The 26,780-nt window shown below is 53.4% G+C and overlaps 2 protein-coding genes across 7 annotated transcripts in view; one reads left to right on the top strand and one right to left on the bottom strand.

Moving 5' to 3' along the window:
• The window catches only part of DCLK2 (doublecortin like kinase 2), a gene marked incomplete at both ends in the record, with an annotated part of 123,886 nt that extends 114,820 nt beyond the window's left edge, over window positions 1-9,066 (top strand). For all 4 annotated transcript variants that reach the window (XM_084244754.1, XM_084244753.1, XM_084244752.1 and 1 more), the window contains 4 exons: window positions 1,854-1,950; window positions 2,661-2,741; window positions 4,060-4,176; window positions 8,863-9,066. In XM_084244754.1, coding sequence (XP_084100880.1) covers window positions 1,854-1,950; window positions 2,661-2,741; window positions 4,060-4,176; window positions 8,863-9,066 — 499 coding nt within the window. The remainder of the gene's footprint in view (window positions 1-1,853; window positions 1,951-2,660; window positions 2,742-4,059; window positions 4,177-8,862) is intronic.
• An 8,841-nt stretch (window positions 9,067-17,907) lies between these two features.
• Window positions 17,908-26,780, bottom strand: part of LRBA (LPS responsive beige-like anchor protein) — a gene marked incomplete at both ends in the record, with an annotated part of 477,161 nt that continues 468,288 nt past the window's right edge. For all 3 annotated transcript variants that reach the window (XM_084246225.1, XM_084246226.1, XM_084246227.1), the window contains 3 exons: window positions 17,908-17,998; window positions 20,606-20,757; window positions 24,647-24,843. In XM_084246225.1, the coding sequence (XP_084102351.1) occupies window positions 17,908-17,998; window positions 20,606-20,757; window positions 24,647-24,843 (440 nt within the window). The remainder of the gene's footprint in view (window positions 17,999-20,605; window positions 20,758-24,646; window positions 24,844-26,780) is intronic.

The raw sequence follows: 26,780 nt of genomic DNA, 5'->3' as shown, positions 1-26,780 counted from the left end.
GGAAATAGGTGATTTTTCTATCTTCTAACATTGTCTCCTGGGAGTTTCTGGTTTTCTAATGGTTTCTGTAAATCCTACTGGGTTCTTACACGTGTTCTTCACTCATTTTGAGGGCAAATTGAGCCGATTTTGGTCTGTAGAGAAATTACAATGGATAGGAAAGAAGACACGTAGACACCTAGAAAGAAATAGGTCGTGTACAAAGAAAATCACTTGCAGGAGAGAAGTGATGGCCTCTTGCCCTGCCCAGTTATTTTTTTAAAGATTTATTTATTTATGCATAAAAGAACTGGGGTACAGGCCAGAGGTGTGGTGGTGGGGGGGGTGAGGGAGTTCACCAGAGTGGGGAACAGAACAGGCAAATCTACTGAAATACACTGCTGAGCGGAGCAGAGGGCGAGACAGGAGAGGTCTGCTGCGCCATGTGGGTAGCTCCCTGGCAGGGGATCAAACTCATGCTGCAGAGGCTGCGGACAGCTTCTTAGGTTGCATCTTAACCCCTTGCACCACCAGGGAGGCCCCTTGCCCAGTTATTGGTTAGACTTTTGCTCCTCAGTTGCCTTCTTAACTCAGCTAGATGAAATGGACATTCAGAAAGCTCACAGATCAGGAATGAGGCAGCCCCATCATCATACATTTCCAGAATCTGTCTTCAGATGTGGCCCTAAACCATTTAGGCGGTTCTCAGAGGGCTGGCAGCATGACCCAGCCCCTGCCTTGCTGGCCAGGTGGGACCCCAAGTAAGCACCCCAAGCAGGAGGCTGGGGTCCTGTTGGGAGCTCCAAGAGAAATATTCATACTTGATAGATCAGGCTGAGCATCACTCTTGGATTTTGATTTTGACTCTAGCAGCCCATACTGAGTTTTCTACTAGGGCCTCATGATGGCCTGGAACTTTGTTCTCACTCCGACCATCGGTGCACCCACAAAGCAAGTGGGGCTCTGTGGCCGTTCCTGGGAATACGGGGATATCTGAATTTTCCCAGAGTTCTGTAACATTTCCATGGGCCCCTCCATCACAAGTCAAGTGATTCATTTATTCTCTAGACACCCGTTGTGTGTGGGAGTAAGGGCCCCTTGGAGGGTGGGGCCATTAGGCGCAGTTGGAGAGTGGGGTTCTGGTGTGGGTTTGAGTCAACCTGTGCAATTCTCGTTGATGTTCTTGGATGGACTCTCTGAGCGTAAATGAAAGTCAAGTTCCAATAAGGGCCTAATTATGTCATGAATGTTTTGTTCAGACTCTTCTAGATGCCTTATGACTTTTTCATATGTCAGCTGTTTCAGTGATCTTTGTTTTATTGGAAAAGTAGAAAGAGAACAAAGCAAGGAGATCTGACTTAGATTTGCTGCTTTTCCACTCGGGGTGCCATGAGTGATTAATCAAGAACAGATGCTCAGATTGCTTTTTTCTGAAATGAAGATTTACATTGTGGGTTCCATCTTTTCTGGAGTCTTCTTATTGCAAAATGTACATCACATAAAATCTATCCCTTTTCATCGTGTGGCTCAGTGGCATTAAGTTCATTCATATCATTGTGTCACCATCACCACCGTCCACCTCCAGAGCGTCTCCATCTGCCCAAACTGAAACTCTGCACCCACCAAACCAATTTCCTGAGTCTTCGTCTCCTCTCTCCTCCCGCACCCCCACCCCGATTCCCAGGCCTAAGCAAATACTCTTTAGCTCCTTGTCTGAAAGTAAGGCCTGTCACCAGAAATGCCATGAGATACGCACCCGAGAGAGGAAGAGCCACGATGAAGAGACAGATTCTTCTTTCCACCCTTCCATTAAGCCCTTTGTTGAAAACCTGTATGGGGACTTTAACTCTGCTATTCCTTTGTCACTGATTTAGTGAGAACAATCTCCAGGAAGATCTCTTCGACCAGATCTTGGCTGGGAAGCTGGAGTTTCCAGCCCCCTACTGGGATAACATCACAGATTCAGCAAAGGTACTCACGCGGACCTGTTCTGGGGGCTGCATTAGACCTGGGGTGCTCAGCCACCCTGTGGGGCTGTCAGAGATCTCGGTATTGTTCTTTTAATGGGAGGCTCTGTTATTTATTTACTTGTTTGTCTATCTCTATCGATCTATTTGAGGTAGAACTGGCTTATGACACTGGGTAGGTTTCAGGGGCAACAGCTCTCAGATGTATGTTAATGTGTGTTTTTTAAAGTTCATTCCACACTATAGTGTCTGAAACTCCTAACCAGAGTCTGAGAACTGGGCTCTCCTCCCAGTTTGTGCACCACCCTTTTCTCTCCCCTAAGCTTTAAATGTTCCTGCTTTTATTTATTCAAGAATGGTGTATTGGACGCCCATCAGAAAATGGGAGTAGACTTGTGGGACTTACTGAATTGCCAGAAGGAAGAATACTGCAGTTTACACTGTGGAATGATGATAATCACCAGAACTCTTAGGAGAGAACATCTTGGTTTAATGTAGATGCAAGAGAAGCCTCTTCTTTCCAAGCCGCTGACACAGCTGTGTCTGCATAATTGCCTGGTGGGCACCGGGAGTGTAGGTGATAATAGCTTTTATGTTCAAATGACTGAGCAGCTGTGTTGGCTGTTCTTTGAAGTGCTTGGTACAAACTCAGATTTCTGTGCTTGTGCTGGAATGACCCCTTTCTTCTCTATAGCCGTCTTTATTTCTTTCCAGGAATTAATCAGTCAGATGCTTCAGGTAAATGCTGAAGCCCGATGTACCGCAGGACAGATCCTGAGTCACCCTTGGGTGTCAGTAAGTACCCACATTCCAAGGGAACCAACTTCTGTCTCATCTGTGGCCAAAGGCGTGCAGAGGTCTGTGTTCCCGGGCTATGGTAGATGCACTGGTGCCGCCTTCTTTTTTTTTTTTTTTAAAGATTTATTTATTTATTTGTACAAGCACTGGGTACCATCAGAAGCGCGGGAGGGTGAGAGAATTCACCAGAGCCAGAGCAGGGAGCAGAGCAGGCAGAAGGACCGAAGTACACTGCTGAGGGGAGCAGCGGGCGGCAGGAGAGGTCTGCGCGCGGTGTGGGACCCTCGCCCGGCAGCCGGGGAATAGAACCGGCGCTGCAGAGGCTGCGGGCAGCTTCACAGCCCAGCGCTCAACCGCTGCTCCAACGGGGAGGCCCTGCACTGGTGCCTTCTTAAATGAGCACGTAGCGTGAAGATAGCTCTTTAGGAGACAGCATTTGGCACAGGACCCTGGGATATTTCACCCTGTCCTGTGAGTGTCCTGGGCGAGTCAGTGCCCCTTACTCGCCTTAGTTTCCTCACCTGCAGAGTGAAGGGACTGGCCAGGATGCTGTCTGTGGAGCCTCTGGCATTCCCCTTCTGTGAGTCTGTGGTGTGAGATTTTCAGGATTTGCCCCAAGGTGAACATGTTCCAGACCCTGGTTCCTGTATCTTCCTGGCACATGGTCCCAGGATCCCTCCTGCTGTGGGTGGAAAGGTGGAGACATCCCCCAGGAGCCGGTAGTGGTGTGAGATTCTGGCCTGAGTTCCTCTGGACTTCGAGGTGCTTCTGGGTCTAGGGTAACATGGCCCACTATGTGGCAGTGGTGAGATGCATTCCCCTCTCTCCAGGAGGCTCCAGGAGAGTGAAGTTTGCTGCCATGCACATCCTGCATCTGGGTTCAGCTTCTCTGGATCCTCATCAGTGGCTTGGCTCTCCGACCAAGTAGCTGAAAGACCACATTCCTTTATGAGCAATAAAGTCTAACAATTATCAACTGAATTCTTGACATGTTTATTTTGAAGTTTGCACGAGCAGGATCTGCACTACATTGTGAGGCATTTGTGCCTTGGGGGAGGGTCTCAGAAGCTGAAAGAATGTCCTCCTTTGTGCTATGGAGACCTACTCCCTCTGTCCATGGCTTGCTGCAGACCTGCAGTAGGGGGCTGTGCAGACGCTTTGAAGGCGTGAAACGTCTAGTGGCTATTTTTAAAAGGTCATTGTTTCCCTAAGTGTGGTTGAAGTCAGCTCATTTAGGAAGAAGAAGTGGGTAGGGTGTAAAGGAATAGACCAACTAGACTTGATGAAACATCAGTTCTTTAATTCTTTTCTGCAGGATGATGCCTCCCAGGAGAATAATATGCAAGCAGAAGTAACAGGTAAACTCAAACAGCACTTTAACACTGCGCTCCCCAAACAGAACAGCACCACTACCGGGGTGTCCGTTATCATGGTAAGTGGGACGCGGGCTTCTGCTGTGGGAAAGCTCAGTGTCTGGCCTGCCTGCTCGGATGGCATTTGACTTTTGGAAGTAAACAGCCCAGAGCTTCCCTCACATGGAAGTTGCCACCTTCCATGTTTCTCTTTTCACTTCAAGATGGGCTTGGCACGTGCAGTGCACCTGCTGGCTGACCAGCGTTGAGTGTCGGGGTGGAGGTTGTGCAGGTACCGGCAAGGCTGTCTGATGGTGGCCCAGGCACCGGAGCCCTGTGCGTGGCTCCCTTCCGGGCAGCCGTCTCTGCTCTTGTCCCTGCTGCTCCTCTGGAGGATTCCCAGGCCTGGGTGGGGCTTACAGCAGAAGGAAGAGACTCCCCTCCTGCCTGCTCAGGGCTTCAAATGCATATTATACGAGGCAGGAATTAGTCTTGGGAAAGTGGGATTTAAAAAGTCAAGGGTAAACACATGCCAGTAAAAAATAAGGGCTCTGTGACTTTTAAAATACGGGACAATGTAAAGCATCAGTTTTCTCGAGTCGGTGAAATGTTTTGAGAAGTCAGGAATGTCATCCCCGTCATTTTCCAGCCCTCCCTCCTTCCAAAATATGTGCAAAGCAGCTCATTTAAACCCATAAAAGGAGCAAATTGAAAGTGTAACATTAAAGTACGTGAAGAAGCATTGAAAAAAGTTTAGCAAAGGGAAAATGATGGTAGGAAAAATAAAGGCAGAAGTAAGGTCAGGATGCCAGCACAGCCGGACGTGGGGCCTTAACTCCTGCCTGGAGCATCCCCACCTGTGAGGGTGCCTGGTTCAGAGCAGCCAGCATCTGGGGCGCGGGCTTCCATTCTGCCCACGGGGGCAGGGTCCTTCTCCAGAGCCGGAGCTCTGGCTAAGCAGCTTCCCAGTCCCGCCCTGAGTAGAGGGGTGTGGGGCTGACGGGGGCCTGGTCCCCCGGGCTCTCTTGAGACCTAGCAGCACTTCAGGCCAACAGGGAGCCTGATGCCTGTGACGGGCCATCTCATCGCCTGCCACTCTCCCCAGGACCGCTGCCCCTCTGCAGAGGCTCCATTTGTTTCCCATCCAACCAGAAGGACACTGGCATGTGGTCTGGGAGCCTCACCTAAGACGCAGGGTCTACAGGGACACTGCAGGGAGCCCTTCCCCTTGGGAACTCCAGAAGCTGCGGGGTGTGTGGCGAGCATCTGCCCCAGTGCCGCTGGCCCTGCTCTCCGCTGCCCTCAGGGAGCCGCACTTGTTGGGCCCCTCTGTGTGTCCTCACAGCGCCCTCGGTCGGTCCTCCCCTGCTGAGAAGTGCTCCCCGCCCCTGGCCTTCCCCAGACAGGGCTTGCAGGGCCTCTTGACATGTTGCAGGACTGGGGATGCTCTGTGCCAGAGCGATGGGGAGGCTCTCGAGGTGTGGTTTTCCTAGAGTCTCAGCAGTGTCTTGCTGAAAGCCTGGGAACAGCAGCGCTGTCACAGGATTGCGGCCAAAACGCTTTGAGAAGAACCATCTTGATGAAACCAACAGCATAACGTTTTCAAGCAATTCAAGGAGGAGAGTGAGCGCCGATGGATGGGGTCAGGAGTCCTGGCCTTGCTCGTTGCAAGGCAACGAAAATGAGGAAAAATGAGGGGGAAAAAAAACACATAAAAATTGGCACACTGGAAATAATGAAAGACCTTAAGAGTGATTTTCTAGAATGTAAATTTGATAACTGTGCTAGGCGAGCTTCAGTCTCCTGGAGGGGACGCCCTTCCATGGGGATGGCCTGGGGCTCTGTCATCTCAGGACCCAGATAGGAGTCGATTGCCCAGGACCTGTGAGTGGCCACGGTTCTGGAACAATCCAGCCCTTGTCCCTGTGACCCAGAAAAGGTTCTGTTCTGGATAAAGGTTCTGTTGAGAGCCCCTCAGCCGAAACCTATGCTGTACAATTTCCAAATGGCATTTTCCCATGTGCTGATGGGGTGCAGCCGTCAAATTGCAGACCCTGGAGCTTCACCTGGATGTTTGTGTGAATGAGCACCCTGTACTGTGTGTAATTCCTGCGGTGACCGTAAGCGTCGTGTGTGCACATGTATGTTCAGTTGTCGTTTTGAGCATGTTGCCAGGGTCCCGTCTAACCCATGTTACCTACACAACTCTGCAGGTTGTTAGCTCCGAGGAACTGCTGAGTGAGATTATCACCTTCAGTACCTACAGGAGAGATCAGTAAAGCTTGTCTCTGGAGGTACCAATCTCAGTGGCCAAAAAAGGGGGCCTGTGAATTTCGGCCTGTCGTAAAAGCAGCGGTGAGGAGAAGGCCTCTTTGGGGGTGCGCTAATCCTCACCCCACAGAGGACCTGGCCCTGGGCATGGTTGTGTGGGGGTAGCTTGCGTGCCATGCTTCCGTGTCGTCCCATCCACTCCATCATGGTCTGTGTCTGTGTCCTTCCCCCGGGAACAGTTTTAAGTGTTTTTTATATTGAAAACAATTCACCACACAATGGCTCTCCCTGGCATTCGTGTCCTCTTAACTGGAGTGTGCGAGGCAGCCGTGGTTCCTGCAGATACTAATAGTAGCGGGAATAATGGGACTTCGTCCTGAGGTGGGGTCCTCAGAGGACATTTCTGTACCTTACAGCAGGTGTCCACCTGCTCCTCTGCTGGGCTTTCCTCTGCCCCCCGAGCAGCGCCCCGAGCTCCGGCGCGACAGGCCAGGAGCCTTGAGTAACGCTGAAAGAAAAGTTGATGTTATTGTCTGCGTTTTGTTTGGCAGTTTGATTTGACAGCTTGAGAGACTTCAGAGGTTCACTCTTTACCCAGTTGAGACTGTGGGGACCCGAAAGCAGAACGCTGGTATTCAAACACACTCGCTTCCTTCCAGCAGCTTCTAATTCTCCACCCCTCCGAAATCTGCATGCTCAGGGGCTGCCGCCAGCGCCCAGCCCTCAGCTTCTCACCGGGGCAGGCCTCCTGCACCTACTCACACCCCCGTTAGCCGGCCAGGACCGCCCTCAGGGGACCTGCACTGATGTTAGAACTTCTCAGCTTGCCCCTGACCTTCCTCCCCAGATGGCAGCTCGGGTCGTCCTGCCAAGTGCTGTTTCGGGCCCCGGGAAAAGGCCTCTCTCTCTGAACGACACCATGACATAGGTGCCCGCGGGGGCTCTTGTTCTGTCTCCAACTGGGTGTCTCGGGGTGCGGGCTCCGCCAGCGGCGGCCGGCGAGCCTTCGGGGTAGAGAGGGTTACACCGGAGCAGCTTCTGGGTTCCAGCAGGCCTGTGGTTTTGGGCGTGTCTAGCATTTTCGGGCTCACCCTTAGCATCGCTAAGGAAGGACAGCGCCCTGCAGGGGACTCGGCATCCCGGCGGGCTGCTCCAGCCACGGCCCCAGAAGAGGCCACCATGTGGCAGGAGAGGGAACAGGAGAGGCCCGGCTTCCCCTGCTCCGTCAGCAGCTGAGAAGGGGTGAATTCCAAGAGGTCTCCCCCTCTGGGGGCGGTGCTGCTTCCATGGGGGACATTGGGGGGTGCCTGGGGCTGAATTGAGATAGACAAAACTGTTTCGATCACGTTGCTTCTGTTGAAAGTAAGTCCAGTTTCTGTCCCCGCTTCTCTCCTCCCTCCTCCTGCCTCTCGCCGCCTGCATTGCTTCCCCCTGGCTAGGGCCACGGCCATGGTATGTACTAACGCTGCACCGCTCTGTTCTGCGCACAGCCCTGTTCTCTCCCGGGAAGAGAAAAGGAGAAATAACGGGGGTGCCGGCTGCTTCTGCCGTCGTGATCTCGCGGCAGGGCCCGGGCGGGGGAGGGGCCGGCCCCTGTGCAGAGGAGCCGGGAGGGTGTGGGAAGGTGAGGCCAAGATCCCCAAGGGGCGGCTCCACAGCTAGTGCTTCCCCCGTAGCTGAGGTGTCCTTGGCAGCCCCTGAATATTCCCCCTGAGCCGGGAAGGGCCAGGGGAGCCAGGCCTGTACGACTGACACCCAGTGCCCGGGAGGCAATCCCAGGACGCCTCAGAAAGCCCTGGGGGGACTTGATCCTCCCAGCTGCTGCTTTATTTTAGTCAGAATGAAAGAACTGCAGAGCCTTTCTCCTCGGGCAGCCCCTGTCACTGCCCTTGAGCTCTAGGTGCCTGAGCCCCGAAGCGTCCCCACCCTGGGGGAGCCCTGTGGGCCCCAGGCACAGCTTAGCTTGAGTGGGAGAAGAACCAGGCCCCCTCCTAGTCCAGGGCGAGGGGGCGGTCCTCGCTCCCAAGGAGCCCCCCACACTGAAAATGGGGGTGCAGGGGTGGGATAAAGTAAAGCCACACAGGAGAAAAGCAGGTGAGAAGATCAGGGAGGTTCTAGAAAAAAATGGCAGGCTGCACCCTCAAATTCCTGGTGCTTTTAAAGATTATGCAGCCATTTGGGGTGTAAAGGGGTCACTGACTACAGGCTGTGCCCAGAGTAGCTTTTCAGGCTGCGCTGGAGACTTGAGAAAACTTCCCACCTCCATCCTGCTGCAGCCGGAGGGCTGGAGTCGGGGCTCGGGGTTCTTCCAGGCCAGGCTGGTGGCCGGGGCGCTCCCCAAAGCTAGGAGCCCCTCAGCTGGGCAGACTCGGGTCCAGGGAAGCCACAGTGATTTCTCCTCTTCTGTTTCTGGCCCCTGCATGCTCGCGGGGGGGCGCGCTGGCCGGGGCGCGCTGGCCGCGGCTGACGTGTGGTCTCCCCTGCTCTCTCCCCAGAACACGGCTCTAGATAAGGAGGGGCAGATTTTCTGCAGCAAACCCTGTGCGGACGGCAGCCGGCCTGGGACGGAGCCCACCTGTCCAGTCCCTCCCGCCGCGGAGGCGCCCCCGGCGGCCGGGCCCCCATCTCCTGCTGCCCTCGGCCCTCCCGCGCCCGCGGGCAGGGAGCAGGCCGGGACCTGGCGCCGCCACCGTGACTGAGCCCCGCGGCCGGCCTCAGGGTCCCCCTCGCCGAGGGCCGCGTCCTGCTGCTGGCCCGAGTTTCCCGCGCCCCCGGGGCCACCGGGGAGCAGCGCCGGGCCGGCCCCTGGAGGCGGCCCGGGCAGGGTCCTCTTGGGGCCGGCTGTTCGGAGGGGCTCGCGCTAGATCATCTGTGTTTTCATTTCGACGGACGTGTGACCGCATCACCCGGAGAATGTGCGACTTTTATCCAGCATCGAATGCGTTTTTATAGAAACACTTTGGATGAAGCCAGACTTCTCCCTGATTTAAGTCAACTCGGGGTGCGCCCTCTTTTCTTACAACGGAATTAGAACTGCACCGGCCCCACTGGGGGTGCTCGGGGCCAGCAGAGCGTGGCGCCCTCCCTGCTGCCACCGGTGGGCTCCTCTCGCCAGGAGGACGTGCGCACGGGAGGACACTGGGGCCTCGGACACTGACTTCGGCCCTGAGGTGCTTTCAGGGGCCCGATGGGGGCCCCGCCCTGCAGCTTGGGGTGCTGGGCGCTCTCACGACAGCACTGGGTATTTATTTGTGCACAGACCCCAGGGAGGGTCGCTTCTCCCCTGGACGCGGTGCAGCCCCCCGCTCTCCCCATGTATGTACTAGGAAATGCTCATGACGTCGTCCTGCGGGGTGTTCGAGGACAGGCCTGGCCCACGCGCACCTGCAGGTGACCACAGGCCCCAGGGAGCAGCGGGCGCCGGGCTCCTTGCAGCTCCGCTGCAGAGCGGAGCAGGAACCGCCGAGGACGGCTGGGGCGCAGCGAGGAGCGGCGGGCACGGTGCCCCGACCCCCTGTCACTGACCTTCTGGAAGGCTGCTGGCAGCTCTTCCGCCCCCCGCACCCCGCTCTTTTTAACGACTGTACATAGCCCGTGTATGTTTCCTTTCCTGCTCATCCTCGGCCCTGGCGGGCCTGTAGTTCCTCTCATGTTAGCGCTCTGCCTTCACCAGTGTACCCCCCTGCAATAAACTCCTCTGGAGAAGCACGGCCGTGGGGGGCTCGGTTCCTTTGCTTGGCGGGCGCGTGGCTGCAGCGCTGCTCCTGGGCCCAGGGCGTGGGGGGGCACCGGGGAGGCTGGGGAGGGAGCTTGCTCCAGGCGCGCGGGAACGAAGAGGAATTATTAGGGAATCTCGGCAACCAAGGACAGGGGTGGGGGTGGGGGGCTGGGACTCAGAGGAAAGTGGGGCGTCTGTCCCCCTCTGGGTCCATCTCCCTCTCTGCGCTCGCCCCGTGTGTCCTCTGCTGTGTTCAGTGTGTGTGGCTTTGGGCTTCTCTCCCTCCGCCTGCCCGTGGTGCTGGCCCCGCCGGGGGCAGCGTCTGTGCCCAGCTCCTCCCAGCTGTGCGGCACCAGGGCTGGAAACAATCTCTGTGGCTCTGGATTTTTGTCCACATTGTGCAGGGAGCGAGGTGCTGCTAGCTCGGTGCCCCCCTTGGATAGCCCGGAACATGGGGGGCAGGAATCCTGGGGACCGGAGGGCACATGAGCCTAGCAGCTCTTTCAGTCCCACGCACTCCGAGAGGGTGTGTGTGTGTGTGGTAGGAGCCGGCCAAGGAGCCAGGGGACCGCCGGGCGTAGGAGTGCTGAGGAGCAGAGCCGCGATGCAGCTTGAAGTTCTGACTCCAAAGCTGGCATTCTTCGCAGGCGCCCACGGCCTGCCATGGACCGGTCATCTCCCGCGGGGCCCAAAAGAAAGGTTTTGACACGAGCAAATTGTCCATTCACCTGCGCCTCGAGGGCGCGGTCCCGGAGCGCTTGTTCTGGTCTCACAGTCAATATTCAGCGCAGGTCTGTGCCCCTGGCTGGCGCCTCTGACCCGGCCCGGTGAGGAAGGGGTGCGCCCTGATGGTGCGCGCGCCTCTTCAGCCGGGCTCCCTGTCTGGAGAAACTGCCCTTGAAAAGGGGTAGACGCGGGGCGACCAGCTGAAGCCGTCCCGGCGGCCGCTGCTCCAGCGCTTGAACCCGGAATCGGGGTGTGTCTCTCTCGAGAAAGGTCGCTGGGGGCGAGGACATGGAAAACGGGGCTCGGAAGCCTCGGACAGAGCGTCGGCAGAATCTGCTCCTGGGCACGAAGGTGACCGGGAGTGAAGTGTCGCTGCCTGAGGTGGACTTGGACGAGGATGTGTCCTCCCAGGAGCGCCGCGCCAGCCTTGCGGGTTAAAGAAAAGTGCAAAGGAACAGGTGGAACGAGCTCTATAGTGTATTCGCCTCAGTGTATGAGACACCTGACTTCACAGACAGTAGAAAAGTGACTGTGATATTTTACACGCGGGGCTGCGCATGTGCCGGACGCTGGCAGCAGAGCTCAGGCTGGACGAGGCACGTTGACGGCCACCTGCCTCCCGGACAGCGCTGAAGAAAGGCCACAGGTCGGTCGTCGTCTTTATTTACACCTGCCGTGAATCCGGGCTGAATGCTGCTCAGCCCTGGTTTAAAGGGGTGGACGGGGCTACGGCAATCCCGGCGCGCTGGAACTCTGCCCCAGAACGCGGTACCACAGTGTGGCATCCTGGGACCTGACCGCAAGCCTGCCCAGGCCTCGCACGCACAGCTTCGTGTGACAGATGTGAGGGAGGATGCAGCTGCCGCCAGGCCCTTTCTTGAGAGGCTCCCACAGATCTTGGGCAGCACAGGCCGAGCCCTTCTGGGGGGGCCGTGCAGACAAAGCCAGGGTCTTCCAAGGGGGTAGGTGCATGGGGAGGGGGCTCGAAGCCTGGCCTGCACGGACTGGCTGGTGTGAGGGGCCCATCTGCAAACTGTCTCTGGCTGTGTGAGAACCGTCTGGGGGGGGTGCAGGCTGCTTTTCGTCGCTCTGGGTGGGGCCCCGAGCAAGGGCAGGGGGGAGGCACAGAGGATCAGCTGTGACAGGTGCGTGCAGGGTCGGCGTCACGGCGGTCAGGCACGGGCCTGGCTGCTTCCAAAGCGGTCATCTGGGTTTGGGAAATGCTCAGATGCCAACTGAGCACCCCAAGACTCCAGGGCATTTCCTCCATCGTATTTGAGCCACACCACGGTCCCGAGGGAAAGGTGTGGAAAGCCCGGCTGGAGAAGACTCGGCCAGAGCTGCGGGGCTGGGACGGCTGCGCCCCTCCAGGTAGCCAGCGAGGCTCCAGGGGGGACGGGGTGGGGGAGGCGCCTGGCCCCGTGGGAGAAGATGAAGATGAAGAGGTTGCGGCGGCCCGGGGGTGGGGGTGAGTCTGCTAGAGGAAGACAGTGGCGTCTCCACAGGGAGGGGGTGTGCGACTGTGGCTCATCTTGGCCGGTGGGTTTCATCCTCGGCTGAGGATCCGGCCTGCAGCGGCGGGAGTGGCTGTCCGGGCGGCGGAGGGGAAGGAACGTGAGAGGTCACTTGCCGCGGTGGTGCCTCTGGGCCGAGCTGGGCACCCGGGCCTCTGGGGCGGCGAGGCTGCCTCCAGCCTGGGGTTGGGGCTGGGGGCGCTGAGCGCCTGTCTGGGCCCAGGGGGAAGCCAGGTTCGGCGAATGTATTTACATCAAAGCTGCAGAGCAGCCAACTTCTTCCTGCCAGGGACCAGGACATCCCTAGCCGGCCCGGATCCTGGTTTTGGCAAAGAAAAATCCTCCTGCACTTGAGACAGAAAAATAATTCCCTTCCTGCTTCTGGCAACGGCTGCGGAGGTCCTGGAGCCCGCGCGATGCCGGAGCCGGCACAGAGCCCGGGCGCCTGGGAAGGAGCTCGGCTCAAGGCCACGCCACCCTCGGTGTCCGAGCGGACGCCGGGCTCGCCCTGGGCTGGCACACTCGGCCTTTCCCCTCCGCAGCGCGGGGGAGGCGAGGGGCGGCCTGGCCCCAGCGGTCTCGGGCTTCTGAGTCCCACAGCGCCGGGGCCCGGAATCACCCGGGGCTGCGACTTTCCTCACTGCTGCAGGCCAGAAGCGTCTTTCCACGGCCGAGAGGACTGGAAGGAAATCTTTAAATGACCCTTCCTTACTCAGGTGCTACTTTAGGTCCTTTTCCTTCCTGTTGACAACCAGGAGGCCACCGCCAAGCTCCCTTCCTGACAGGTGACGCGACCCCCGAGGGTGGCAGAGGCTCCGACCCCCGAGGGCGGCAGAGGCTCCTTCCTTGAGAGAGGAAACCCTTCCCTTCGGGGGCTGCGGGGCAGCCCCGGCCCAGCGGGCGCAGGTGCTGACTGGCCCCGTGGCGGCAGACGTGAGGGGGAGTCCCTCGTCCTGCCGGTGTGGACGGGTGTCGTCCTGGCTGCCCCGCCGGGCCCTGCCAACCGCTGAACTAAAGACACTTGTGCTTTCTGGATGCAGGCGGCACCTGAGTCACCGTCCGAGTTCTCGGGCAGCGGAGAGAGCGGGACGGACCGACCGGGTGGGGCCTGGCCAGGCTCAGTTGGCAGGGCCAGGGGCTCCTGAACCACACACAGTAACGCGCCCCCAGGTGCCGAGGGAAAAACGGCTCCTTGAAATTCCCATGCGGGTGGATCCAAACTCGAGCTGCTCCAATCCAGCTGTGTCAGCTGAGACGGGTGCCGTGGGAGTCCGACGTCTCCTGTAAACTTAGCTCGCAGCTGGCTCCCCACTCAGTGCAGAGGGGCAGGAAGGACACGTGGCGATGCCAGTACGGGTGCTGAGGCCGTGCCCCTGGCTGGGTTCTGCCCCTGAGCCGCAGGGGCGTGGGCGGGCAGGTTGTCCGTCGCCACTGGCCGCCTTCCCACAGCTGCTCCCGGCCCCCGTCCTCTGCGCTGTGAGTAGACCCAAGTGTCTCGTTATTTCAAAGGGCAACCGTGCTCCCCTTGTTTCTTTTAATTTTTTATTTATACAAGAGCCGGGGTACAGGCCAGAGACGTGGGGGCTGAGAGGATTCACCAGAGAGCAGGGAGCAGAACAGGCAGGCAGACCGAAAGCAACTGCTGAGGGGAGCAGCGGGCACGACAGGTCTGCCGCGCCATGTGGGCATCTCCCCGGCTGGCCGGGAATCGAACCCGCGCTGCAGAGGCTGCGGACAGCTTCACACACAGCGCTGCGCCCAACCCGCTGTGCCACCGGGGCGGCCCCCACAGTGCTCCTTCTTATTGACTTCATTAGAACATTTGTTGAGGGGGGGGGGTGTGCTCTGGGGATAAGCTCCTCCTCTGGGAGTGAATGGTTCACCTGTGTGCCGGCCAGGTTTCATGTTCTTGGTTCTCCGAGTGCTCAAGCTTCCTCGCTGAGCCCTGGCAGCACTTCCTGAATTCCAGAGCCCGAGAGCAGGGCGGTGATACTTCGGCAGGAACCAGTACTGTCGGGGAGCAGAACCTCACCCTGAGGAGGGGCCTGGGCGCCGGCGGTGAATCACGCGGCTGTGACCCGCACACGGCCCGGAGCCGCGTCTGCTCGCTGAAGGTGCTGCCGGGTTTCCTGTCTGTCGTGGGTCACCCAGTCCCCCCCCAGCACCTCCACTTTCCTCGTGGGTTCCCATTCCCGTGAAGGAATGCTTTTGTTTCAAGGAGCTAAAATTGGACAAAGCAAGCGAGTGTTGAGGACACCCTCACTGAACAGACTGTCTGAGGACGAGGCCCCGTGTTGAGAGCAGCTGTATTTGTTTTACGGGCGTCACTTCGCTCGGATTTCGGCTCCTGTGCCGTAGCTGGGCGTTGTGACACCTAGCGAGGCAGTGGAGAGACCGGTGTTCTCTTTAGGTTCCCAGGGGAAACTGCTTTTTTTTTCTTCGATTTTTTAATATTGCATTTTTATTGAGGTCTCCTTGGCTTACAACCGTGTGTATTTTAGGGTTAAGGTATAGTTCGTGGGGCTCCCTCCCTTTGGTCTCTGCACTCTCCTATTCCTTGTGCACGTTCAAAGAAAGTTCACGTCTGCAAATTTCAAGTGACGGCATTTTAAAGCGGCGTCTCAGCTTCACGGGGAAATACACGCGCTGCTTCCCATGACGCAGGCCGGCGGGGAGCATTTAAAAAGTGTTGTGCAGTTTCGTGATCTCTCACTCCTGAAATAGAAGCGAAGGGTCAGTGAAGTGCGCTGATGGGTCCATGTACTGATGAGGGACAGGTGGTCTTAAGGAGCTTGTTTTACAGGTCCTGCCTCTTGCGTTGGTTTCAAGATCCTTAATAGGTGTTGGGAAACACCGCAGGCTGGAGGCCTCCCGGGTGGCGCAGGGGCTTACGGCTCAGTGCTATCAATGCAACGGCCTGAGTTCGAGCCCTGGCCAGGGAGCCTCACACAGGTATGGTGCGGTGGACCTGTTGTGTCGTCTGCTGCCACTGCGTGGAGAGAGTGTGCGTGGAGAGAGTGTGCGTGGAGAGAGTGTGCGGCGGGCGGGGACCAGGCAGCTGAGACTCAGGGCGCTAAAACATGAGCCTCTCAGAGGCACGACGCATGGCTGCTGCGCTAGCGCTCACCACACTGCATGTCCTGTAGACCATGCTGAGGACACAGCAGGCTGGGAAATGCAGATTACACAGTTCGAAAAACTGTCCATCATGATGAACCTGGAACCCTCCCGTACAAGACTCTATGACAATTAAAAACAAGCAGAGACGTGGTTTTCCTCTCTCAAGCCAAGTATCGTTAAATGATTGACATCTCACCCTTTAGATGGAGCAGCCAAGGAGACACATTGGAAGTTGGCAGATGCAATGTCATCTGATGGATTTGGTTGCATGATCTGAAGTCTCTTCACTCTTCTAAGTCTGATCTCATTTGAAAAATTAAGTACATTTAAAATTATTTTTAGCCAAAACAGTCACTTCTTTCACTATTTCTGATATAATGAATGCACATGCACAGTGAAAGCGGTTGTTTTTCTTGCCACATTCTCCTCACACATTCAAGAAATAGCTATAACCGTCGTGCTGGGATCTGGACCCGTCCTCACAGCTTCAGCCTTAGTGAAAATCCCTCAAGGCGTGTCCATGAGCGCCTGTCCCGCTGGCTGGGCAGACGGCCTGAGGCTCCCAGAGTCTCAAAATCCTCATCTCTGAAAACTTATAAACTGATCGCTGCCCCGTCAGCGCTTCCCACTGTGATCCTATTATAGAAATTGGAGAATTCTTCCGGTTGGTCCATTAAAAACAAACTGAGCTCAGTGAACTCAGGCCCGGGCTCCTGCTAGAACAAACAAAACACAGGCGAGAGCTTGTAACGCACAGAAGCTGCAAGAACCCAGCCCCAAAACTCAGCGTTGGAAACTGCTTTATGAACCTTGCTGTCGGCCTGTTCCCAGAGGGCAGCCCAAGTCCCGCGTGCCTGCTTATGAGTTAGGCCTTCCAAGTGTTTCTTCTATCATTTTCTCTGAAATTTCCAAAATATCGTATCACAGATTAATACCTATGAAAATGCCGACTTGACCAGGGACCGGGTACACTCATTTGATTCTAAGTCCTGCATTTCTGCCTCTGTTGTCCTCTTGCACCAGTTTCAGAGCCCATCAAGAACCGCAGGCGACACTGCATGTACAGTCCTTCGTTGGGTCATTTGTTCGCGCCAGAGCTAGTGTTCTCATTCCCGAAAGCCCCGAGAAGAGGCTGCTGTCTGGCCAGAGCAGGCCCCGCCTTCCGCTTGTCATTCAGGATTGAGGCTCTCCTTAGTGTGCAACACTCTGCCAAGACCAGAGTCTGACAGTTTCACCTGCGTTTAAAACCTAGGAGTAAAAAATATTCCCAATAATCCAATGAATAATTCCACTTTATTCAATTTTTCTAGCAAACTCAGGTGTTTCATTCCACTCTCTGCTTCTGGAGAAGAGCTGAAAAGTGTGGAAGAAAGGGGGGGGGGGAACCCACTAGGTAAGGCGCAGGGGAACTCAGAGATGGAATGTCCGCTTTCACGCAGAGTTCACAACTTACAAAGAATTTATTTAGGCAATACAGAGCTTTTCTCAAATATTTTTCACAGAATTCCACACAGCAATCTACTAGAAAAGTAGAATTGTACAACGCCAAAATAACATTGTTTCTTAGTACAAATTGCTAGTCAAAAAAGGAAAGTGAGGTTTAATAACAGACAGTAAAGGGGGGGTTGCTGGATACAGCACCTGGCAGCCTCTAGTCTCAGACCCGAGGCGGGGAGCGCCGTGCACGCGCACAGGCAGCCCTCGGGGTGAGCTTTGGTACTTGCATTTACTTGAGAAGAAAACAAAAGTAGTGCACCCAGGAGCATTGCCATTTCATTTTGGTGTGCGATGAAGACAACAGGTCAGGAAAACATTGTCGTATCTCACACTTAACTATAACATTAGCTTTTCTACACTAACCACACAGTAAACTAAAAAAAGCCTCTCCCAAACCATGATTTTCTAGGTCTAGAACATGCTTGAGGAATAATATTGACAGAAATCATTCATTGAGATGTTTTAAATTACATTTATTATAATTTAAACATTACCATTTAAATCCCAGAAACTCCAGTGCTGAAGCAGCACGCACGTTTGGAAAAATACAGGACCCAAAGTACAGCATAAAATTCCCCTCTATCCCAGGATTAACCCCCTTCCCTACTATTAAAATCATATATTTTCCAAGATAACAGATAAAGGGGACTTCTTTTCATAACAGAGCTAGAATAAGTGGGTTTAATCGCCCCACTGTACGTTTCCATAATTGGTGAAAATAGACTTCTTGTTATGACTAAAAATATAGATTTTTTTTAAAACTACAGAACCCAGCAGCCAGTTTTCTGCTTTGCTATATACCCCCAAAAAAGTCAAGCAAAGTCTACAAAAATAGCAATTAACTTTAAAAAATATTTTCACTTTTTAGGGCAAATTTAAGTTACATTCAGATGTGATAGCTTCTCTAAGAGAAAGATGCTCTGGGGTCCTTCCCCCACCTCGGCCAGGGCCAGGCAGCGCGACCATCAGTAGCGGGTTTGGTATTCATGATGCCACCGGTTAAAGTCATTGTAGAACAGAACGATGCTTCCTGAGGCCATGCCAGAAATGATGCACCTGGAAGAAGCAGGCAGATGTTTACATCGCGGGGATCTGTGACTAACTGCTCGCCGCAGATCACGGTAAGTCTAGATGATGGCAGTCAAACCTACACTTTTTGAGAACTCAGGGATGTCTGAAATTCTGTCCTGAGTGCTCTCAGTGCCCCTGCTGACACGCCAGAGTTTGCCTTTTCATGGAAAGTGCAGCCACTCACTCAAACCGGAATAAATTTGGTAATTTCTAAGGGGACCAGGCTGGTAATCCTACCTTATATTTTAGGTGTCAGAATCAACAGAGTCACAATCTCAAAATAATTGCTGGTGGAGGAAGCAACACACAAGCAAGTAGCAGGAATTGGACAGGTAAAGAATCAGTTAAAAATGAGAAAACAGTATTGACCAAAATTTGGGCTGAGATCTAATCTACAGAAGCGTATTTTATGTCCATCATGCTGTAGGTAGGGGCCTAGTCCTCCTAACACCAGACCACTAAACAAATTTTATGTGCAAATACATAACCAATAGGTCAAAGAACAAATTTCAAGGGAAATTAGAAAATATCCTGAAATAAAATGAAAACACAACAAACCTTACTGGTGTTCTAAAAGGAAAACTTATACCTCTAAACGCATACACTAGGAAGATCTCAGTAGCATAATTCTACTCCTTATGGAACTAGAGAAAGAAAAATGGACAATAGGAAAACAGAGAAAGTCAGTAAAATTAAACCATTAGATAGATGACTTTTAAAAAAAGGACTCAAATTACTAACATCATAAATTGGAAGCATTTTATAAGAGAATACCAGAACTACATGCTGAAACAAAAATCTTAGAGATACTACACCCAAACTGAATCATGAGGAAGCAGAAAATTTGAAGACTTTTAACAAGTAATTCCCAATATAGAAAGCCCTGCACCAGATGGCATCACTGGTGACTGCCACCAGACATCTAAAAGGACTGATACTAACTCACAGTCTACTAATAAGTTGAACAGGAGAGAACATTTCCTGACACTTAAGTCAGACAAACACATTAGGAGAAAAATGTATAGACTAATATCCCTTACCAATGCACAAATCTTCAACAAATACAACAAGCCAAATTCTGCAGTATATGAAATGTATTTTGCACCATGATCAAGCGCACAAGTACTTTATATGGTGTAGTAAAAAATATGAACAGAATCAACAAAAACTGCATGATTGTCCCAATGGATGCAGAAAAGGCATCTGGCAGAACTTAACATCCTTTCATGACAAAACACTCCAACTAGAAAGAGAAGGGACGTCCCCACATGTGATAGAGAGCAGAATAAGACAAGTATACCGGCTTTCGCCACTTCTGTTCAGTACGAGAGAGACTTCAGGAAGAGAATGGAAGGTAACACCACGAGCCATTAGGATCCCAATCAAAATCCCAATGAGCCATCACTCCACGCCAGCTGGATGAGTTCCATTTTAAAACAACCAAAATAGAGCAAGTGTGGGCGAGGATGTTGAGAAACTAGAAACCTTTTATATTGCAAGTGGCAACAGAAAAAGGTTTCAGACACTATGAAAACAGTTGGGCATTTCCTTAAGAAGTCAAACAGAATTAACACATGACCCAGCAATACTACACCTGGTTATATGGCCAGATGTACAAGTGAAAAGTGGGATTTGTACGGCTATCTGTACACGAGCGTGTGCCGGACACAGATGAACAGGGGATGGTGCATGCCATGGTGCCTCTCAGCACAGGGGACACGTTTTGAGAGATGTCACTCGGCAGTTTTGTTGTGCAAATGCCGGAGTGTAGCCGTGCACCAGCCCCCACACGCCGGCTTCAAGGTGAAGCCTGTGGGATATTCAGCTGCCTGGGGTGCTCAGCGAGCGACCGTGCAGTCAGCTGGCACTCAGCCTTCAAGAGCAAGGAGATTTTGATACCCTGCAGCATGGATGAACCCCAGAAACATCACCATGTGTTACGTGCAATAAATCAGACACACAAAAGGACAAACATGGTATGATTCCACTTTCAACATGTACCAGAAGACGCAACTGCACAGAGACGACACTGAGGGGAGCTGGGAAGGGCGAGAACAGCTGTGGAGGGTGATGATGGCTGCACAGCGGTGACCTGCACACTAAGAAATGACTTCAACGGTAAATTTCATGTATGTGTTACCACAATAAAAAAAAAAAGTTAAAATGAGTGACTGTGTATATATGAAGACTTGCGTATTACATGACAGATAAAGAGGATCTCCCCCAAATTTGCCACTTGGTAAGAAATAAGCCAAATCTCTCCATACTGAACAGAGAGAAAGACATTTTACATCAAATGTTTATGGCTCTTAGGAAAAAACCTAACTTAAGAAAATAAAAGGCTTTCACGGCAGTGTAACTAGCGTGATTGTTCCTTAAATCCCACCTGTTCCCGGAGAAGTCAGTCTCTGTCCAAGAGCGGAAACACCATCAGAGAGAAATCCACACTTTTTCAGAAGCATGTGGGCAACCCCAGTATTCGCTGACTTTTTTGACGGCAACACAGCCCCGCAGCCCAGCCCCACCCTCCCCACAGCCCCTCCCCTGGGCAGCTGTTCCCGCAGCACCAGAAACCCGGGGCGCCCGCCTTACCTCTGGTCGTAGGACAGCGCCATGGCCCGGACGCCCGCGTCGCAGCCCGGGTAGGAGAAGAGCTGCTTGAGGTCAGACACTTGCCAGACCACGACCACCCCGTGGTCGCCCCCGGTGAGCAGGTACTGCCCGTCCCGGCTCAGCTGGATGGCCTGTGAGACAGGGCGACACTCAGCAGGGAGGCGGCGGGAGGGGAACTCAGTGCCCCCCCACCCCACCCCGTAGTTCCTGCACCCCGTCCAGGCCCCCCACACAGGGAGCACGCATGCGTGTGGCACCCAAGGCGCTGAAGACTTGCCGCTTTTCAAAAATCAAACGGACAAAATTGGGCAATATTGGAGTGTTGTGCTGTTTAAATTTTTGCTCTTAAAGGATGAGGTGGCACACACTCAGTTCCTCAGGTGCCATGCGGGGGCGCCCGCTGTGGACTGGGCCAGCGCTGAGATAAGGAGCCTGCGGCATCCTTCGAGTTGCACCGTGGCCAGGCTAAGCCCACTGTGTACCAAGGCTTGGCAGGCAGTGCTAACTCACCTCATAACCCCAATAAAGCCTGCTCCCCTGGAGGCTGTGGCCCCCCGAGAGGAGACGGGCAGCCTGGGCACTTCCCTAGGCTTGCTGGATTGCTACAGCAGGAGGAGCGTGACCTGAAAGAAAACCACGACTCCCAAGGTTGATTCAGCCCCAGCTCAGGCACGGCCTTCTTTCCCCAGGACTGCCTGTGTCAGAAAGTGCAGGCCCCACAATCTGCTCTTCCAGCCTGTAAAAACGGGCCACATGCAGCCCACCGCCTATTTTATACGACCACATTTTTTAATGGCTGAAAAAAATCAAGAGTTCTATTCCATGTCACACTGAAAATTACACGAGTTTCAAGCCTCAGTGCCTGTAAGGGTTACTGGAACAGAGCCACACGAATAGCTGCAATAGTGTACAGAGCCTGCAGAGCCCGAAATATTTACTGTTTGTCCCTTTACAGAAAAAGTGGGCCAACTCCTGACAGAAAAGGTCCCTCCCTACTGCAAGAGCTAATCCTGTTACCCCTGCCTGCCAAGCCTTTTCCTGGGGTACACATTTCCTTTCTTTACGTGGCACTAGGAATTCTAAAACGTGTTGCAACACCTGTAATCTGTGTCCACGTGGACACAGTGAAATGTGGGAATGAGACTGTGGCTAGCAAGCCAGAAAGAAAACCCACTAACTTCTGAAGAGTATATTTCCTGTGCTCTGCACTCACTGTAATACAGTTACCTCGAGTCTTTACCCCGTGACTTTTTTTTAATCATAGAAAAACAAGGACTATTTCACTGCCGTTCATTTACATGCACGTAACAGGACAACTCTTAGCGGTTTTGCATACATACCTCATTCTCAAGAACGGAAAAATACATCGAAGAGATGGAAACCCTGCCTGTCCTTAAATCTTAACCACATATAAACAGTAAGATTTTTCAAGAGAAATAAAAATCAAATCCTGCCCCCTCCTACCTGCCCCCATTTCACAAATGGCGATCTCCAGGGAGTATGGGGAGCGCCGGTGAAGACCAGGACAAATAATTATTTGCTATACTTATCAAATTCAGCTGCTGAAAGTCCATTAACCTTATTCCTGTGGCCCACTTGAGTTTCATACTTGAGGCGTTTTACTGGGGAAGTGCTATATTAAAACAAATTAAACCCATTAATCTTTAACTCTTTGTTCTAGCAAAGAACCTTGAATTCTAGCTTTGTGCGGAATTAAATACAACCTGAGTACACATCCACCAGCATTCAAAACATTCTCATAAGTGAGGTTCCTGTCAAAGTGCAAAAAACATTCTGTCTGCTTTTTTCCTAAGCAACTGTCAATTCCCTTGGAGGGAAGGGCCAGGGCACCGCAGCCCGCCACCTGCCACCCCCGCCCGTGTCCCACAGTCCTTCATTCTATGCCTCTGCAGTGTCCAGACTGGGTGAGACTAGAGAGCTTAAGAGAGCCCCCGAGATGTGTCCGTCTTGTCCTCGGACACCCCGAGTGCCTTGGGGAAGGCCACACCCGGCCACACCCGTCCACCCCAGGGCTGAGGAGGACCAGTGGTCAGTGTGCTGGGACGGGCACATCCTCAACGCAGCTTCCTGTCCTCGGGAGAAGGAGAAAAATGGATCCCTCTGGGTGCAATGGTGGATAAAAGAACGCTGCTGCTTCGCACAGGCTGCCTACTTACATTTAAGTTATTCATTAAGATACCTAACCACCGCCTCGCGGATGTGCTCTGCTGTGTTAACCAAAATGCCACGAAACAATCTGGCATCTAAATAAAAACAGGTGGGAGGCCTCAGTGACTGCAGAGGTTGCCCAGGCTACCTGCCTGCGGGGTTCCTGGTTTAAGAAGCAGCTTTATTTCTGGTCTGCGCTGATGGCTAACTTGCTCCCAGGGTCTCCCGTCCTTACACAGGCTCAGGTGCAAGGGGGAGCTGGAGCGTTTCCCTTTGATGGTCCCGACCGGCGCCTCCTCCCCGAGGCGGTGAGCGGTGCGTGGCAGTCTCTGGAGCCGTGAGCAGGCAGCGCTCGCTTTAGACCAGCTCGCTTTAATCACACAGTTGCCACCTGTGAGTTAGTATGATAAAGTGCAGAAGTGCTGGGGAAAACGCAATGGATTGTTTAAGCCTATAATCCAGTGGGAAATATTACCAAGGAAAAAACAATGGCCATCGGGCAGGGAGGGAAACCCGCTCGTGTGAGGCCTGCGTCGCCTCCCTGCCGCCGCCTCCAGGAGCAGCTCGGAGCCTCTGGTGCTAACTGAAATGCCACAGAAATTGTTTTAGCCAGCAAGGGATTTCAAATTATTTTAGAGATTTACTAGTGTAGCTGACGATATAATTGCAACTCAAAGTGACAGATTATCAACATTATGATTGTAAAGACAGAAGGAAAGGAAAACCTCCGATGTGTACTTTCTTTAAATGAAGTGTGGGAGGAAAGGAAAATAAAAGCCAAGTGTCCGTGTGTGCACCTTCTGGTGGAGGCGGTCAAAACGCAATGGAGAAAAACTCGGAATTTTTCTAGGATACAGGAGCAACAAGTGGCCCTAATTTGATCAACGTGATCTCTCTCTAGGGTTTTATTCCCTCTAGTCCTTCCTGACTCTAATATTTACTTGAGAGAGGGTTGATCAGACTCGATCCAGGAAGCCAGGAGCGTTTAGATAGCCTCGGTCACCCCTGGTCAGTTACAGCACCGAGAACAATCTCCAGAGCAGCCTAACGCCTCCCTCATCGGCGTGGGCAGCCTCGCCCCTCCGACCGTGTGCTGCTGCACTTCCCACGTGCCCGCAAAATGACAGGCGCCCCACGGGTTCATTTTTCCTTAGGTAACCTGCACCAGGAAGCGTGGGGGTGAGGAGGACCTGGACACAACAGCCTCTCCTAAGGGCCGTCCTTTTCTCCTCAACCTCCAAGAGCCCCGTCCTGAAAGTGATGCAGGTCCCTGCTGGTTACTGAATAGGAAAGAAGATTTGCTTAATTCACATGAAATTTGAAGCCCAACCCCCTTCACGTGGCACGTATTGGTCTGGTCATGTTATCCGTGGAGAAGCAGGAGTTGAGGTTAACCCTACACGGCCATGCTCCGCACGCCGCCGCCGTCGGCCCATTCAAAGGTGAGAGGAGCCGACTGCAGCCTGCTCCAGCACACCGCTGCAGGTCTGACATTCAGGAACCAGCAAACAGTTCACGTTCTTAAATAAAAACCAAAACCCCGTGCAAAATCATAGCACGCCACCCAGGATGACTTCACAGATCTCAAAGAAACCCCTTCTGCTGAGGCTCCTCCTGGCCTTGGCTCGGTCTCCGGCACCGAGCACCGGGCTGAACAACACGCAGCTCTGGGGGACAGTCTGGGGTCCAGGCAGTGCCGCGCCTTGTCCTTGGGCTGCCTGATGATTTTCTTCTGGGGTGGACAGAAGGCCTCGGCACCTCAAAAATAGGTTTGAGAGGGGGGAGGACTCTCCCTCCCCCGGTCACACGGAGGCAGACGCGCGCGTGCCGACGCGGCGGCGGTGCACTCACCCTGATGTTGTCATCCGTCTCCACTGTGGCCTGGAGTTTCCCGTTCACGCTGAAGGTGCAGAAGCAGCCGTTCTCATAGAATATGACACAGTGGCCCTCTCTTGACGCCTGAATGAGTTTTGGTTTCAGGCAATTTTCAGGACCCTCCAAAGTCCTCAATAAGTCTCCATTCATGGAATGTATGAGACACGGTCCTTCTGGCAAAGAGGTGAGACAAAAGGCCAAGTTCATTTTTAATAAGAGAGAGAGATGTGGCCTGAATCTTGAGTAAGATCAAAGAGGACAGTAAAACCACATTACAGTTGAAGAAAGCTTTCAAAACTTATCTATCCTATATCCTTTCACAAAATCTCCCCAGCGTGCCGATCAGATCCATGGAAGCAGCTGAGTCACTGACTTCTCCTCAAGCGAAAGGAAGTTAATTTATGAAATTCATTACGCGAAGAAGTGATAACAATGTGAGGAATTTAGAAAGGAACAAATTTTAAATCCTACAAGAGCTTCCAGGGAGGTTGGGACACAAGCAAACACGGCTCACATGATTCCCCAAGTTACACAGACCCGGAGAGCAGCACGTGGGCAGTTTCTGAAGGCCCCGGCCTTTCCCTCTCCCACTGCCCACACCTTTCTAGGGAAGGGCAGTTCGGGTGGTCCCCGCCCCACAGTAAGTTCTTCTGCTTCTCCTTGTCAAGCAAGCAGCAGCGCTCAGTACTCCCAGCACGCCCCGCTCTGCAGGCTGACTGGCCGCAAGCTGGATGCTTGACATGGGACCTGCCGGCAGTCCACGGAGAGCAGAAGCTTCCACTAACTGTGTCTGCAACATGCAAAGCTAAACATCAGGTGAGCAAAGTCGGTCGCGTGATCAGTTCTAAGAGGGGTCTGAGGTGGACAAGAGGGTGACTGGGGTACGCACCCTGCTGTTCTCTGAGCTGAGTTACTCGTGGCTACATGGACTCGTCCGTGTTCCCACACAAGACAACCGCAAGCATGCCCTTTGGAAAATAAGGCCCTCAGCTTTTTCTTGACCACTAAGAGAGTTATTACATCTTTAGCTTTCTCAGCCTACGTACACCCAGCCAGTCTTTGCTCTGCGTGGCTCTGGCATGCCTCCATTTCAGATATGACTCCAGCGCACCAATCCTTCGCAACCTCAGCTGAAGCTTCAGTCAACACAGTGCTCGCATCAAGCGCGCTTCAGGACCTGCTCTTCGGCCTACGAACCACTGTGTGAAGAACTGTGCCTCGTGACTTCTGACCAACTACATCACTTCTCTCAAAGTCAGTGAATGGACACGCATGTCTGACACGTGGCTCCTGCACAGACAGCAGACTGTTTCCCGTGGGAAGCAAGCACAGCCTGTGAGGTGGTAGGTTCATTTTACATGTCTACTCTGAATGACATATAGTCCAAAAACTCACGTTAGCTGAGGATATATGAAATTATACTGGGTAGAAGAAGGGGGAAAAGGCAGTAGTTACAGAATTCTTGCTGTCATTATTATTTCATTGCTTTGACCAACTAAATTTTTAAACATGATCCTCTGAAAATTTAATGTCTTGTTAGCTAGACTAAGTATTACAGTTCAAGAAACAGAGATAGTTTCTGCTTCCCCATTAGGTAAACCTGAAAGATGGGAGCTGAGAGTACTTTTCTGTGTGTTCAGGCCACAGCACAAGGCAGAGACAGAGATGCAAGGACTATCATGAGGGAGTAAGAAATGAACTGGAAACAGCTCTCAGTTCAGTCAGATCCTGCTTTGTTGTGTGTGCTTTTGGGAAGCTTGCTTACTATCTTTGCCCAAAATAGATGCTGCTGCTACTAGGGCAAGCCTCCAGGCAAAGCAGCTTCACTGTCTCTCCAGCCCATTCTCAGTGTCATCCTGCCCCTGCCTGGTTCTGAGATCGGGAAGTTAAGCTGGGTCAGAGGTTTCCTTTCAGGTGTGAGATGGAGCTCAGCCCAGTCAGAACCCAGGAGAATAAACAAATGACAAAGCTGTTCCTTGTTCTAGCCTCACTCTTTAGGGCAATGTTGTGAAACAGAATGTCCTCTTGATGGCAACACTCCATGACTGTGCGGCCCTACACAGTCGCCACTAGTCCTGTGTGAACGCCAAGCCCGAGTGTGGCAAGTGCC

Source organism: Talpa europaea, assembly GCF_964194135.1.
Source record: "Talpa europaea genome assembly, chromosome: 10".
In the NCBI taxonomy this organism is placed as follows: Eukaryota; Metazoa; Chordata; class Mammalia; order Eulipotyphla; family Talpidae; genus Talpa; species Talpa europaea.
This window is presented reverse-complemented; position numbering and strand designations above follow the sequence as displayed.